Source organism: Lepidochelys kempii, chromosome 6, assembly GCF_965140285.1.
Source record: "Lepidochelys kempii isolate rLepKem1 chromosome 6, rLepKem1.hap1, whole genome shotgun sequence".
NCBI lineage: Eukaryota > Metazoa > Chordata > Testudines > Cheloniidae > Lepidochelys > Lepidochelys kempii.
Genome location: NC_136385.1, coordinates 93,724,328 through 93,741,007, shown reverse-complemented (window position 1 = coordinate 93,741,007; position 16,680 = coordinate 93,724,328). Strand labels below are relative to the sequence as shown.

At 49.6% G+C, this 16,680-nt stretch overlaps 1 protein-coding gene across 3 annotated transcripts in view; it reads right to left on the bottom strand.

Annotated features, from left to right (window-relative positions):
• Positions 1-236: 236 nt before the first annotated feature.
• Positions 237-16,680, bottom strand: part of ADCK1 (aarF domain containing kinase 1) — a 142,072-nt gene continuing 125,628 nt past the window's right edge. For all 3 annotated transcript variants that reach the window (XM_073349309.2, XM_073349313.2, XM_073349315.2), the window contains 2 exons: positions 11,746-11,939; positions 237-10,124 (listed from right to left, as the gene is read on the bottom strand). In XM_073349309.2, the coding sequence (XP_073205410.1) occupies positions 9,953-10,124; positions 11,746-11,939 (366 nt within the window). In that variant the 3' untranslated portion in view covers positions 237-9,952. The remainder of the gene's footprint in view (positions 10,125-11,745; positions 11,940-16,680) is intronic.

Below are 16,680 nucleotides of genomic sequence, written 5' to 3'. Positions count from 1 at the left end.
TACAAGAAGACTTTTAATAAAAAATAGAAGTAAATAGAAATAAAGAAATCCCCCCTGTAAAATCAGGATGGTAGATATCTTACAGGGTAATTAGATTCAAAAACATAGAGAACCCCTCTAGGCAAAACCTTAAGTTACAAAAAAGATACACAGACAGAAATAGTTATTCTATTCAGCACAATTCTTTTCTCAGCCATTTAAAGAAATCATAATCTAACACATACCTAGCTAGATTACTTACTAAAAGTTCTAAGACTCCATTCCTGTTCTGTCCCCGGCCAAGACGACTACAGACAGACACAGACCCTTTGTTTCTCTCCCTCCTCCCAGCTTTTGAAAGTATCTTGTCTCCTCATTGGTCATTTTGGTCAGGTGCCAGCGAGGTTACCTTTAGCTTCTTAACCCTTTACAGGTGAGAGGAGCTTTCCCCTGGCCAGGAGGGATTTCAAAGGGGTTTACCCTTCCCTTTATATTTATGACACCAGGTCACTCTGTAGTTGACAGCTCATCATTCTGGGTAGAGTGGCAGCTGCTGCTGACTGGTTAAAAAAATTGAAAGACCTACGACTACTCACACAGAAGGGGGGATGGGAGAGCAGCCACATGAAAGCTCCAGAAAAAAAAACAGCAAAGAGGCTTTGAAATTCCTGAGCAGCGAAGAGCCTCAGAAAATAACACGCAAAGGCACAACTATGTTCATAAGGCACATTAGCTACAAGGGCAACCCTTTTCATGGTCCCCCCAGCTGTCGTCTTGTCTGATACAAGATCTAGGTTTGCCTCTTTCACAGCCAGACAAAGAGCAGTCAGATAAATCCAGAAGCGGAAACGTTTTAACATGTGTAAATCAATTTAGTGGCATGCTGTTTGGTATTTACTCCTTGGAAGGGCTGTTCTTTTCCAGCGCTGCCCTCCCTCCCCGCCCCCGTGGCCCCTTGTTGGAAAATTAATATCAGCCAAAGCGTAGAGCCTGCAAGTCCTCGTGCTGCTTTTCAAATAGATTTCGCTTCATGTTTGGAATGTCAACAAAGTTATTATTGGTTCGGACAGTATAACACTGCAGCAAATCAGCCAAGGCTAATTCCCCTTGCCACGGACAGGGGCAGAATGGTAATTACCACCTTGAACAGCTAATGCAAAAGGATTAGGGATTAGATGGAGCAAAAAGCATTTGGCCCTTTCAGGTTTACTTCATCTAGCACAATGCAAGACAATTCATGTGGACTGGCTGCAGGACCCTGCATACAAAGGAGTGCAGAAGGCAAGCTGGCTTGTAAAGCATCATCATTGAATTGTTTCCCAGCGGTCACTGGGGAAGCTCAGGGTGTGGCAGCGAGATGACAGAGTCTTTCATCTCTAGGTTGTTGCTTTGAATCCAGACGAGGTCACTGCAGACTGATTTTATCATCTGCTCAATTACTTGTTTGAGGTAAGCGGTAGGTTCTTATAAGAATGGCCATACTGGGTCAGAGCAATGGCCCTCTAGCCCAGTAGCTTGTCTCTGACAGTAACCAGTGCCAGATGCTTCAGAGTGAATCAGCAAAACAAGATAATTTAAAGTGATCCATCCGCTGCCATCCAGTCCCAGCTTCTGGCATTTGGAGGCTTGGGGACATCCAGATCATGGGGTTGCATCCCTGGCCATCTTGGCCAATAGCCATTGATAGACCTAGCCTCCATGGACTTATCTAACTCTTTTTTTAACCAAGTTGTACTTTTGGCCTTCACAACATCCCATGGCAATGAGGTCCACAAGTTGACTGTGCATTGTATGAAGAAATACTTCCTTTTGTTTGTTTTAAACCTGCTGGTTATTAATTTTATTGGGTGACGCCCTGGTTCTTGTGTTATGTGAAGGGGTAAATAACACTTCCCTATTCACTTTTTCCACATCATTCACGATTATATAGACCTCTATCATATGCCCCCTTCGTCATCTCTTTTTCAAGCTGAACAATCCATCTTTTTAATCTTTCCTCATATGGAAGCGGTTCCATATCCCTAATCATTTTCATTGTCCTTCTCTGCACCTTTTCCTATTCTAGTATGTCTTTTATGAGCTTGGGTGACCAAAAGTGCATGCAATACTCAAAATGCAGGCGTACCATGAATTTATATAATGGCTTTATGATATTTTCTGTTTTATCTATCCCTTTCCTAATAGTTCCTAACATTCTGCTAGCTTTCTTGACTGTTGCTGTGCATTGTATGGATGTTTTCAAAGAACATGACTACAAGATCGCTTTCTTGAGTGGTAACAGCTAATTTAGACCCCCATCATTTTGTATGTACAATTGGAATTATGTTCTTCAATGTACATTACTTTGCATTTATCAACATTGAATTTCATCTGTCATTTTGTCACCCAGTCATCCACTATTGTGATATTCCTTTGTATCTTTTCGCAGTCTGCTTTGGACTTCACTATCTTGAGTAATTTTGTATCCCCTGCAAATTTTGCCACCTCACTGTTTACCCCCCTTTTGCAGATCATTTATAAATATGTTGCACAGCATGGGTCCCAGTACACATCCTTGGGGGACCCTGCTATTTACCTCTCTCCATTATGAAAACTGACCATTTATTTCTATCCTTTGTTTTCTATCTTTTAATCAGTTACTGATCCACTAGACCTTCCCTCTTATCCCATGGCCGCTTACCTTGCTTAAGAGCCTTTGGTGTGGGAACTTATCAAAGGCTTTTTGAAAGCCCAAGTACGCTATAGCCACTGAATCAACCTTGTCCACATGCTTGTCAACAGCCTCAAAGAATCCTAATAGATTGGCTAGGCAAAATTTCCCTTTACAAAAGATGTGTTGACTTTTCCCCAATGTGACATGTTCATCTGTGTGTCTGATAATTCTGTTCTTTTACTATATTTTCAACCAATTTGCCTGACACTGAAGTTAGGCCTACCAGCATGTAATTGCCACGATCGCCGCTGAAGCCTTTAAAAAAAAAAAAAAAAAAGTGTTACATTAGCCGTCTGGTTCAGAGGCAGATTTAAGCAGTAGTTTACACACCACAGTCAGTAGCTCTGCAACTTCATATCCGAGTTCCTTCAGAACTCTTGGGTGAATACCATCGGGCATTGGTGACTTATTACTGTTTAAATGATCACTTTGTTCCAAAACCCCCTCTATTGACACCTCAGTCTGGGACAGTTCCTCCAATTTGTCACCTAAAAGCAATATGCGAGGATCTCTCCCCTGTCCTCTGCAGAGAAGACAGATGCAAAGAATTCATTCAGCTTCTCTGCAACGGCCTTGTCTTTCTGGTGTGCTCCTTTAACACCTCGATCATTCAGTGGCCCCATTGCCTGGCAGGTTTCCTGCTTCTGATGTACTTTTAAAAAGTTCTGCTGTCAGTTTTTGTCTCCTAAGCTAGTTACTCTTCAAATTCTGTTTTTGGCCAGCCTAGTTATATTTTTACACTTGACTTGACAGAGGTTATGCTCCTTTCTGTTTTCCGCAGTAGGCTTTGACTTCCAATTTTGAAAGGATGCCTTTTTGTCACTAACCATCTCTTTTATTCTGTTGTTTAGTCATATTGGCATTTTTTTGGTCCTTGTTACTTTTTTTTTTTTATTATTTTGGGGGTATACATTTAGTTTGAGCCTCTATTATGGCTTTTTAAAATAGTCTCCATGCAGTTTCCAGGCATTTCACCCTTGTGACTGTTCCTTTTAATTTCTTAGGCCACGTGACAAGAGGCACCAATTAGCTCTTCTGTTAAACGTGTTAACAGAGAGACTAAAGGCATAGTGGAGGGAAAATGTGGAAGGAGCTTTCCCCATTGCTGCCTGAACTGTTCCTGTCCACCGCAGCACACTTCACCAGAGCCACTTCCATCACCCCACCCATGTTCACTCACACAGAGTATGACAGGGTAGTATGTCCCATAAGGATAGTGACACCTAGGGTTCAGCCCATGCTGGTCATGGGGTGCAGCCCTTTAAGATTTTGAAAGGTCTGATGTTTTCATACAGGGACCTTGGTGATACTGACAGAGAGGAAGTGGTCCTGGGATGGTTAGGGAAGAAATCCCATCACTGATTCTTTAAGGGCTCTGGGCCAGGAGACTTGGGCAGGGCAAGGCTCTTCTCTCACCCAGCCACGTAGAATGAGCTGTAAAGAGGGGGACCTCGTAGCAGGGGAGACACCAGTAGGCGAAGGCTGCCCGCTGAACTCACTGAGCTGGAGAATGAATTGGGGAAAAGGGGCCAGCTGAGGGAGAAGCTGGCTAAGGCCCTACAGCAGGCTAAATTACAACCCAGCTCCATGGAGGGGAGTAATAACTGCCTGAATTACACAGCTCCAGAAGGAGGGCTGGGCACCTACCTTAAGGAGAGAGCAGGTGACTGTTTCGCTGAAGTATTATCTGTTCCAGGATAGCTGAGGACTCCTGTTTTGAGAGGGTGACCATTTGAAGTACAGTCCCAGCTCCAGGAAGGGGACCAGGACAAGAAAGCTGCCTAGGACTCTTATGCGGCCCAAGATGGGGGTGAATGAGATGACTAACAAAGCGAGTTACGTATTACAGACAAGACACACATCAGACACCATGACGAGAGTACCTGTTTTGAACCGGATAAGTTGGAGTAAGGGACTGGAAGAACTGGGGGAGGGAGCGGGGGGTTTCTGGGTGCAATGCACCCACAGGGCTACAAGACGGTGTGCTGGAAGGCAGCACCCCATGACAAGGACCAAATCCCCTTCTGAACTGTACTGAAGCACTAATATCCAGCTCTGACAGAGACGTTGCAGTTTCTTTAAGACACTGGGCTGTCTGATGACGATCTGCAGGATAACGCCGGGCTTGGGATACAATTGCAAGCATTGCCTAGAGGATGCTGAAAGTACATTGCAGAGCTTTCAGAAAGGCAGCATGAGGGATTTTGCAGGACTCCTGGAGAAGCGCCTCTGTGCTCCTAAAGCAATAGTGCCCTGAGGCTAGGCCTGCGGGAGTCAGGGGAGGACCTGGCTCTTTGGGGTGGATCTGAGACCATCAGCACTGCTTTCCTGTTTACGAGATCTAAAGCCAGCCTGTTGCCCATACTCAGAGTCCTGTACTGGCTGCTGGGGGTGTAGCCAGCTCTGCCTGCTCAGATTACGGCCCCTCTGCCTGCTCTTACTTCCCATCACCACTTGATTAGGTCAGGATGCTGCAGGCTCTGGAGTCCCCATTAGACACAGATTTGCCCAGGAGAGTGACTCAGACTTGGTGCCCACTTTGTGGCTCAGAGGGCTGGGTACAGCTTGCAGTTGAGGCAGAACAGTGCTGCCACCGGCGTGGTATGTCCAGCAGGACAAAGTAATCCCCTCAGTACAGCGCATCCTCACCCCCACCCCCACCCCCAGTATACTCACACATTCATGTGCATCGCTGCTGTGCCATTTGCGTGTGTTGTGTCTTTGCCTTTGGACACGGAGACAATTAGCTGGGCTTCCCTCCATCGCCCCATGCAAACATTTACCAGGCCCAGAACTGGTCCTAGGGCTGGGCAGGTGTGATTGCACTTGGTGTCCCTAGTCAGTCCCCGGCTGGTGAGCTGACCCAGGGAAGGCCCCCTTTCATGTTTGCAGCAGCCCTACACAGTCCCTGCTAGCTGGCGGCAGCAAGGAGCTGGAGCAGAGTTGGGGGTGCCCTCCATCCAGGGAGCAAAGGGAGGAGGAGGTGGCTGCCCTGGTGGGAGCTCTGGTCTGAGCCCACCTGGCTCTCACTCTCCCTGGTGCAGCCTCACCATGGAGAATGAGGGGAGCCCAGTCAGTGTGGCTGAGCCTCTCTGCTTTGGCCCAGGTCTGAACCTCTCTCCCATTTACCTCCTGGAGCCCTGCAGCCCTGCCCACTGCCCCTTCCAGGGCTGGCAAAGGCACAGGTGCTGCAGCAGAAGAGCCCTCCCAAGAGACGGGAAGGGAGATGGCAATCATTGATTTGGGGGGGTGATGATGGGGGTGCACTGATATTGCGGGTTCAGCTTGATGTTGGGGGGTTGGTGCTACTCCGGGAGATGGATGGGACTGGGTGGTTCCATTGCTGGGGGTGGCCTGAGGTGGTGATGGTGCTGAGGAAGTTGTGCTACAGGGAGCAGTTGGTTAAAAACCTGGCTAAATTCTCTCTCCGTAAATGTTTTTCTTCCCTCCTGGATTCTCTGTGCTATTTCAGCTGGATATGGGATTCTGTTTCACTTCATGTCCTCTACTCTCAGGCTGTGTGGTGGAGTTGTTAAACAGCTGCCTCGCTCCATCCCAGAGGTGGCTGGATTTGGATGAAATGATTCCTGTCGCTACAGCATGCAGTTTGTAAAGGGCTTTGATAATCACTAGGATGGGAGGTCCTTTAAAATATAGGATGGCATTTAATATTATAAGAGGTGGGACAGACCCATCACAGTTGCGCTGCTCCAGTTTGGCTCCGGATCAAACTTCAGTGCCCCAGTAAGCACGCCCATAAAGTAGCATCAGACTCTGGAGTCCACTTCCAGGCGTAGTTAGTCCCTGTGGCACACAGGACCCTGGCTGGGTGCATACATTGCCTCTGGCCTTGGTTTGTGTTGTGCTGCCATAGAGCCAGCAGAGGGAGCTAGGGCAGAAATAAGGAACTAAGGATCAAAAAGAAATTTCGGTTCCCTTGAAATATAACCCAGGGAGGGAAACTGCATGGAGGCCTGTGAGCGGGCGAGGTGTTTTTTTTTTTGGGGGGGGGGGGGGGGCGGAGAATGAGAGATCATTCCAGACCACAGAAAGGGGAGGCAGAGCTGCCACCATCCAACAGCCACAAACCAAGACAACAAGGACGCCCCTTTGAAAGCCATTGTTTTTAGGTGTGAGAGCTTTAAGCAGAGACATAGACAGCAGAGGAACACCACAGGGCTGGCCCCTGAGCACTCAGTTCACACCCTCCTCTGGCAAAGCTCGCCTTCACTTTGAGGAGAAGGGCTGGATGAAAACCACACTGCTCAAGCCCTGCCCTACAACCCTTGCTAAAAATCAGCTACTCTCCCTGTTCAGTAGGGATGGGTGGCAATAGGCAAAGCTCTGTGAAATAGAACCTGCTCTTTACTCACCACAACCTGTCAGTAACAACACCTGAAAGGGCTGCTGGTTCTCTTTGGCCTGTACAGCAGGGGCTGCTTGGGATTGCCATTAGCAGCTGAGAGGATGGATGCTGGTGTGGTGAAGGCACAGGGTTGGGTATAAGTAGAGCATGGGGTGTGGTCCCATCTTCTGCTACAAACATCAGCTATGCCTTTGGGGAAGTTGCACCATCTCACAGAATCTGCTCACTGTCTGGAAAATGGGGGAATGAAGAGGACCTGCCCCTCACAGGTGGAGCCCAGACACTACTGTGATGGGTGTGTTTAGAATGGTTAGTGTGAAGGAGCTGCAGGAGCTGCGAGAACATGCCCTGTTCAATAGGTGACCATGAGCACAGGATTCACTGGACTTCACTGTGTGATTTTCAGTTCCTTACAAGGGAGTAAGACAGCTATTTCTTCATAACCCAGTTCCTCTAGCCAACAAACTGCAATCACATAAGTAATTGCATGGACCTCAGTGAGACTATTTGCGTGAGCAAGACTCTCTCATGTAAGGGCTGCAGGATCGATCGCCAGGGGCTTCCATAGCTCCTTGCTAACTCAGGCTCCCATCACTAAAATTATCACAGGTCAGTTTGCAGGAGAATTCAAGCAACAGTGAAACCCAGACCTTTCAGAGGTTTGGCCTGGATGCATCTCTGAACTGGGCTAGAATGCTGGGGAAAGGTTTGACAGGGCTTCTTGCTCTAACTGGTTCTCCTTACACACGTAGGGAGACCTCAGCTCCTTGTTCCTGCTCCTCCTGTCAGCTAAGACCCTAGGCAACCTGGTTACCAGCTGACAGGCTAATGAGAACAGGCAGGGGGGTTGGCCTGGATGTGAGGGACGGGTTGAGGTTTAGACTGCAGTTGGTAGGAAACACACACACTTCAGACACTGTGGCTAACACACTTCTTTGTAGTAACCAGCCAGATGCACATGCACACACCTGCTTCAACATATTCAGAGATACTTTCGCATCACGGACACATTCACGTGCACTCACAGGGTATGCTTCCGACCTGCACACATTCTCTCCCCCACTCAGTGACAGATTTCCACACGTCCTGTGTCACAGGTCGACACTCCCCAGCAGTCATACACGCATTCCCTCTCACGTGAACAAACATGCTCCGTGGTTTGGCTTTCAGAATCATGCCAACAAGGAAGCCAGTCTCTTTCACAAGCAGCCCCTCCCCAGGCCTCATTCTCCCGTGCTGACAAGCACCTCACTCAGTCAAACCTGTTGACAGGGCAAGCTGCTCAAACAGCCGCTTTGTGCCCAACAGGGGAGGCGCCCCTTGCAGAGATGGTCCATGCGGCAGCCTGAAAAGCCCCTCCCTTCCCCTGACCCCATGTGCAGTTTGTTTCCCAGCATCCCCTTCTCAGCCGTCCCTGGCAGTGTGGGGAGGACCCCACAAGTCTGACCACACTGAGCCTGTGTCCATCACTTCTGTTTGCAGGACGTTCCAGAGAGAGCGGGCATGTGGGAGGAGAACCTGGTGACACGTGGCAGAAGTGAGGCCTCTGCGCAAGGCATTCTAGGACTTGTGTCCTGGTTGTGGGCTCAGAGCGATGAGGCCCGTACTCCGAGAAGTGGCAGGTTTCCGTCTGAGCCAGGAGCTGCACAACGTCGCAAGCAGTTCTGAGCAGAGCCGCTCCACGCGTAACACTACGGCAGTGCTGGCTCTGGCAGCACGTTCCTGTGGCCGGGGGAGGGTGGTGAGGTAAGGGTGGTGAGTTACCCGGGCAGGCTCCATCACCCCCACAGGAACGCATGCCTGACTCAGCAGCAGCTGACCTTGAGCTGGACCACGTCCATCAGACGGGGGGAGGTGGTGGAGCGAACAGAGCAGCGGTTGATTGGGCTTGTAAGGGACTAACAGCACCAAGTGACAGGTTACGCTCAGGGAAGGGGAAACCTAAAAATGGGGCTGGGGTGAAAGGGGTGGGTAGCCACACACTTCTCCCCTTGCAGGACTCTAACATGACACCCTATTTATTTTCCTGTGCGACAGTACAGTACAATGCACATACATCACCAGCCACAAGATGTGAGTTCTCAGATGAGATTCCATGGCACCTGCTCCCTGAGGAGTTCAGAGGAGAGTTTGTAGCATTACCTCCATGTTACATGTGGGGAAACTGAGGCAAGGAAAGCACTTGCCCAAAATGACACAGTGACTCCATAGCAGAGCTGGGAATAGAATCCAGAAAAATCCTGGCTTCCAGACCCTTGCTCTCACCATTAGTTCCCATTCCCTCTCAGAGTTGGGAATAGTACCTAGGAGTCCTGGCTCACAGTCCCCTGCTCTAACCACTAGATCATTCTCCCCTTAGAGAAAATTCCTGTAGATGTCACAGGCATTAAACCAATAGGATTCGGTACAAACTACTGAAAACGCTATTGGATTCCATAAGGAATTATTTCCTCTCTAGGGGGTTTGAACTATCTTGGAGAATTCTAGGGCAGGGATGCATTTCTCTTAAATGCTATAGGATGGTTTAAAAGGGGAAGGGGCTAGAAAAAGTTCTCCTTTCCTATTCAAGTCTACAGGATGTTTCCATAATGGTACTTCCCAGAGCTGGGAACAGAGAGACTCCCAGGCCCCCTGCCCTGCCCACTATATCATACTCCCACCTCTCTCATTGCTAGAATAGAACCGAGGAGTCCTGACTCCCAGAGCCCCTGCTCTCCCATCCCTCTCTGCTATAGAGAAGCTTATGCTCTGACAGCCACGGCCAGCACCATGCGTTACAAGAAAAGAGTCTCAATAGCCTTTGTGGAGTACGGACAGGAATGGTCAGGAAGGCAAGTGTGCTGCGGAGAATGGAGGCGAGCAATAATTGCCCAGGCTTCTCCCACCAGTTCCTGTCAGTACGGAGAATGGTGCATCCGGCTCAGGAAAGCAATGACCCAGTTACCCAGCCGGGACCCCTTCAGCCGCAGGAAGAGTTCATATAAGTTGATCTGCCACAGGCTCAGAGCTTCTAAGAGAGAGATCTTGGCCTTTCTGTACAGGGAGTGAGACTTGCTCCTCTGATACCTGGGCAAGGGAGAGAAACAGCTGCATTAATCTCCCAGGACACAGCCCAGCAGCAGGATAGATCTTGGATCTTGAACACCAGGAGCACCTTCCCCTACCCCCTTCCCCCGCCCCTGGGTGCCAGTTGTCTGCGAGGATCCCAGCCTTTGAGTAGCCCTACCTCTGTGGGATCCCAATTGGCTGGTAGGTCAGGGTTTCCCGGGTTAAATGTTCCCCAGGAGAGGAACGGTCCCTCCCAGCAAAAATGGGAGAGAGGAGAAAGGCTGCACAAGTGCAAGGAGCTTGAGATCAGGAGTTACGAACTCCTGGGTTCTGTTTCCACAGCTGGTGCTGACTTGTCTTTGCCTTCCCTGTTCTATGCCTCCATCTACCCATCTTTAGTGGGGTGGTGGGGTGATAGCACCTTCCTTCCCCCATCCCAGGGACATTATTCCATTAGTCAAAGTGTTTGACATTGCAGGGGGCTATCCAAGTGCTAACTATCATTATCAATAATAATAGTTAATGATAAGCACTCACCACATGGTTTGTGTTTATGTAATCAGATCCCTGAACAACACAACATTCGACTGGTCCTTATAGAGAACCATCACTGCTAACACTGCTCCAGGACCTCTCGCCTAAGGCTCTCAACAGTGCTGGAAAACATGCACTCTCCTGACTCTTGTAAACACAGTACTGGGCCCCTCTCCAGTAACTCAAGTTAACAGAGCATCACGACACCCTTGTGAGGCAGACACGTAATTGTTATCCCTACTGTGCAGATGAGGAAACTGTGGCACAGAGAAATTAGATCATGTTATCTGGCTGGTGAATCTTGTCCATATGCTCAGGGTTCAGCTGATCGCCATATTTGGGGTCGGGAAGGAATTTCCAATCTGCCCTGGAGGAAAGAGGTCCTGGAGGTTTTTTGCCTTCCTCTGTAGCATGGGGCACGGGTCACTTGCTGGAGGATTCTCTGCTCCTTGAAGTCTTTAAACCATGATTTGAGGACTTCAATAGCTCAGACATAGGTGAGAGGTTTATCGCAGGAGTGGGTGGATGAGATTTTGTGGTCTGCATTGTGCAGGAGGTCAGACTAGATGATCATAATGGTCCCTTCTGACCTTAATATCTAATATCTAGATGACTGACTTACTCTTTGATTGGCAGCCAATGTCAGAATCAGGGATAGAACCCAGGAGCCGCACCCCCTAACCACAAGGCCATGCTGTGAGACAGGCAGCTGTGAAGTTTGGGTTCTTTTTCCATCAGCCATTTCCGGTGGGGACATTAATCAGATCTGGGAGGAATTATGATTCCACAATAAAAAATTTAGTACGAAATCCCCAATATTTCCAGCTTCCCCTGCTTTCCCCCCATTTCTATCTGGCTCCAAGTTCCTGCTGAGAGGTCCTTCCCTATGGAGACCCGGGTGAGGGGTAGGACAGGGGAGAAAGAAGATGAGATTGAGAAAGAAAAAAGGGGGTGGGGCCTTGACAGACATGCTAATGAGGGGAAGGTTCAGGTAAGACAGGGCTGTTTTAGAAGTTCCAGAGCCGCCATCTCTGCAGAATCTAACTAGGGGACAAGAGGCAGGAAGGGCCCAGTGGAAGCCAGAGCTCCTGTCTCAGAGACTCACGTGGAGACGGCTCTAATGCAGCAGCGAGACATATTGAGGAAGGAGCTGGCACTGGCCCGTGTGTGTAGGGCTGACTCAATCCCCCTTAGCAAATCATTGGTCTTTAGCAGCAGCAGCATCTGGCGGGGCACATTGTTGAGGAGCTGGTTGATCTGAGGTAGGTAAGCGGCAGCATTGGTCCGGATCTCCACATCCTGAGCACCGTCACAGCAGAGGGGAATGGGGAAGAAAGAGAGGAGAGAGATGTTAACAAAGCCATCGGAGTCTACTGCTGCTTCTGCAGGGCAGACTGGAAGAAGCGTCTGCTGAGAAGATTGCATCTGTATCCCAGCAGCTAACGGGCTCCAGCCTCCACCTGCTGCCTCTCTGCAGAGGCCTGTCTGCACAGGAGACTGGGGCAGAGCAAACAGAGCAGGTGGAGAGAGCCAACCTCACCCATGAGAGCCTGATTGAGTCTGTCTTGACCGACTTCGCAATTCGCTCCCATTTGCTGCCTTCAAGTGGCTTCCTGGCCTGCAGCTGGCTGCAGCTCCCGGGTCAGCCACAGCGGGTTGCTCAGTGACTCTGTGCCCCAGCAGCTGGGCAAGTTGCCTCTGCAGGGTTCTCAATGCTTTATTCCCCACCCTCACTCTCACCTGCATAGCAAGTCACATCGTGATACGGAGACTTCACCATACGGGGTTAAGAGCCTTTCAGAGTCAAAGGGACTTGCTACCATCAGAAGTGTCTCTCCTCTCGGACCCTAGGTCAGAAGCACCCAGGCCTGTATATAGCTCGTCATGGCCCCTGCTGCCTTCAACCCAAGCTTCACCACACCCGCCCCCAGCCGGAAACACTGCCTGCAGTGGGAGAGTGCTGCAGGCACCAAGCAGGACTTAACTGGGCGTTTAGGGAGGATTCCCCACACCAGCAAAACATATCAGATGGCCGCCCAGCCCAGGCACTTTACCTTTCTGCTCTAGCTAGTAGTTTGTGGTAGCTAAGCAATAGCTAAGCAATAACAGGGTACTGAATTGCGCTGGTCAGGAATTTTTCAGTGGACCTTTTTCTTTTTTTTCCCCACAGGAAAGGGCCAATTTCCACTAACTTGAGTCCAGAAGGGTTCTCACGTGTGGGAGGGACTCTCTGGGCAGAGAGAGAGACAACCCCACCCCAGGACAGCCACATGCCTAGGGCTTAGAGCACTCACCTTGGGGGCAGGAGAGCTGGGTTCCAGTCAGAAAGAGCAGGAACTGGAAGTTGGGTTTCCCACATCCCCAGTGAGGGCCCTAACCACTGGGCAATTGGCTGCTGTTCTCTGCGAGTGCCTTTTTCATGTAAGGGCTCTGTCTCAGTGCGGAACAGGAAGAAGTTTTGAATTCTTTTTGCAGTACAGGAAAACTGAGTCCTGTCCAGCTCTAGTACTGAACAGATTGTGCCCAACGCCTGGCATGTGAGAAGGGCTCCCAGTGTCCCTGACTCCAGCCCCAAACACCCTGCCCAAGAGGCAACTGTCCCTCATGTCGGTCTCCCTGACAACCATACGAGGAACATCCTGGGAAAGAGAAGCCTTGCGATGAATCCTGGTGTTGGCCTACAGCCAAACTCTTTGGGGGGGCTCTGAGCTACCAGAGATGGGCTCTCCCTCCAAAACCAAACCAACCCCGTAACAGGGATCAACCCCATCTCAATATTCCCTCCTTGGCAAAGCGGGGCCTGGACCGAGATAGCAGGGTGAGCCTAGAGGTGCACTAGCAGAGCTGCATGTGTGGGAGCCTAGGACTGGAGTTGCAGGAGGTGCTGCAGATCAGGAATGAGATGCATGGCTGAGCCGTTGTGGGGAAGCTTGTCCATTTCCTGCTTACACACTCCTGGCTCTTGCTAGAGCTGTCAGTCCTACTCAACAAGAATCCCAATGAACCTAGGGCAGTGTAACGGATCTTCACACACATGGGCTTTCCCTGCATCCTCCAGCAGCTGTGGCATGAACCAGAAAATCCAGAAAAAGGTCACTGGAGCATTTGAAGGGTTCAGAACCCAGCACGTCACACGCAGAATGCAGCAGAAATAGATTCTTACATAGAATCAGGGTTATCAGGGCCGTCCCTAGCTATTCTGGAGCCCTATGCAGTGCCCCCGCAAGGTGGGATGTGAGGCCCAAGGTCTCCACGGGGTGCTGGCTTGGGGGGCAGGGAGGAACCGAGCCCCAGCACTCACCAGTGGCACGGCAGGAGCTGGGTTGCTGCACTTCCCGCCACAGGTGAGTGCAGGCCCTGCCCTGCTGCAGTCCTCAGGGGAGTGGGGGCGGGGCTGGGGCAGGGGCCATGGGGAAGAGATGAGGCAGGGGCTGAAGCAGCACGCAGCTGCGCAGGGCACCCTACACAGCTGCATACTTTGCGTATGGGTAGGGACGGCCCTGAGGGTTATGGTTGGAGGGGGAAGGGACAGTTATAAAATAATTTCTCTTCCACAGTGGGTTTGACTGGGGCTGTACTTTTCCCCCATACTGGTTTTGAGACCCTTCTATCATGTACACAAGACTTGCAGAACCATAACAAGTCTCATAAGTCTGGTGCGTACCTCCACCAGGTCAGACCAGTTGTTCACTTCGTCCAGTACCCTATCTGCTGCTGCTTTCTTCAGACAATGATCCATCTCATCTAGTGTCCTGTCTCTGACAGTGACCAATGCCAATTACTTCAGAAGGCAGCTTAATAACTCTCAGTATACCTAAATGTTTAACATTATCCCTTATGGTGAAATTCCTTCCTGACTCCAGCTTATGCCCTGAAACATGAGGATCCTCATCAATTTATCCTAGTGGTTCTCAAACTTTTGTACTGGAGACCCCTTTCACACAGCAAGCCTCTGAGTGCGACCCCCCGCCCCTTATAAATTAAAAACACTTTTTATATATTTAACACCATTATAAATGTCATAGGCAATGCAGGGTTTGGGGTGGAGGCTGACAGCTCACGACCCCCCATGTAATAACCTCGCGCCCCCTGAGGGGTCCCGACCCCCAGTTTGAAAATCCCTGATTTATCCCAACTACCATCACTGCAGAGGATATTCCCTTTTATACAAAATATCTAATCCTTTTTTTGTTGTTGTTATCCGTAACATCTTTATCTCATTAATATCATGTGGCAAGTAGTTCCACAGGTTAACTATACTAAAAAAAAACCCCTTCCTTTTAGGCTAAATGTTACTGGGTAATCTGAAACATATTCAATAAGGGCATGTGCTTATGCCAGTTGACAATCTATAGGACTCAACAACTCATGAGACGGCAGTTCCAGAGAGAGCAGAAATTTAAAGATCAAAAAATTGTGTGTTTGAGATTATCACAGTTGTATTTTTACCCTTTGCTTCCACGAAAATCTGGGAATTTGAGCAAGGGCCTGGATATTCATTGAGTTTCCTAGCAACAAGTTAAAACGGCAAGTGGAATCTTGAACCTCGTAATGGGGTAATGTCAGCCCTTCAGAGCCTGGATAGAAACATGGGTGTTTTGGGGGATGGTGATGAGCAATTCCCATATTTGATTTGGGCACAGGTGCTGTCTTCATGGGTGCTCCAGGGCTGGAGCACCCACGGAAAAAAATTAGTGGGTGCTTAGCACTCACCAGCAGCCAGCTCCCCACTTTTCCCCCAGCGCCTCCCACCTGCCAGTGGCCCCGCCGATCAACTCCTCCCTCTCCCTGCCAGCACCTCCCACGCGCCACGATCAGATGTTCCGTGGTGTGCAAGAGGAGCTGGGGGAGGGGGGGACGGGGCATGCTTGGGGGAGGGGGTGGAACTGGACCAGAAGATGAGGGGTGGGAGCAGAGCAGGGTGGGAAGAGGCGGGACAGGGGTGGGGCCTTCGGGGAAGGGGTGGAGTGTGGTGGGGCCTGGGGCTGAACAGGGGTTGATCACCCCTGGGGAAAGGAAGAAGCTGGCGCTGTGGGCACGGGCACACATTTCACGGGATAAGTACTATTCATTCCCCCTTCCCCCAGCATGCTTACTACATTACCATTCCCCCTGGATGTGGATCCCACACAGATCACAATTAAATAAGTCTGGTACATCTCAGTCTAGTGCTAAATAAGGGTATTTGTCCCCATCACAAAACAACCACATTATGTCATCATAGCTGGTGTTTTCTGAAAAGGACAAAGTCTGGAATAGCAGATGGTACACAAGATAAGGCCTCCGGTGTGCCAGCAGATCTGGAGAAGCAGAGGGTGCTGCAAGACAGCATTTAAGAGCATCATCAGAGCTGTGTGTTACATGGTACCTACCTCCATAATGTCTGGTTCTCGCTGCTGCTATTAACCTCTCTGTTTCACCCCAAAACCGAAAGAAAGGAGCTGCCTTCCCTTTAAACGTAAACTCACCTCCTGGTGTCATAGGGGAGCAGTATGGTATTTGTGACCCACCAGAGCAAACCTTAACTCTGACCACAAAAATCAAGCACGAACCCACAAAGAGCGAGGAATTTCCACCACATAATTTCACAACAGCCAATTTTAACCCTTCTTTATGAATTCTTACCTGCATATTACATCTTCACAGACACCGCTTACCAAGCAATTCAAAGCCAGCTCATTCTGTCCTCTACCCCTGCCCTCCTGCCGAACTTTGCCACTACAATAACGAAAGCTTCTTACACCCAAATTAAAATAAGCCATGGGACACAACATGCTTCCCCCCACAAACACTGGCCCACCTATTACTGCCATACGCCTGCCTGATTTCTTCTACAAACAACATGGTTGCCAATTTGTTCATTAGTGTGATGAAGGTGGGTGCTGTGAGTTGTAGACAGATGTACATAAGTATAGAAGGACTCGTGACACGTGGACAGAAGGAAGAGGAAGAACTTAACTGGTGATTTTCCAGATTTTTCATGATTGGGTTGATGGGATTTGCACTTAAGCAACCTTGACTTACCTTCCGTACCAAACAA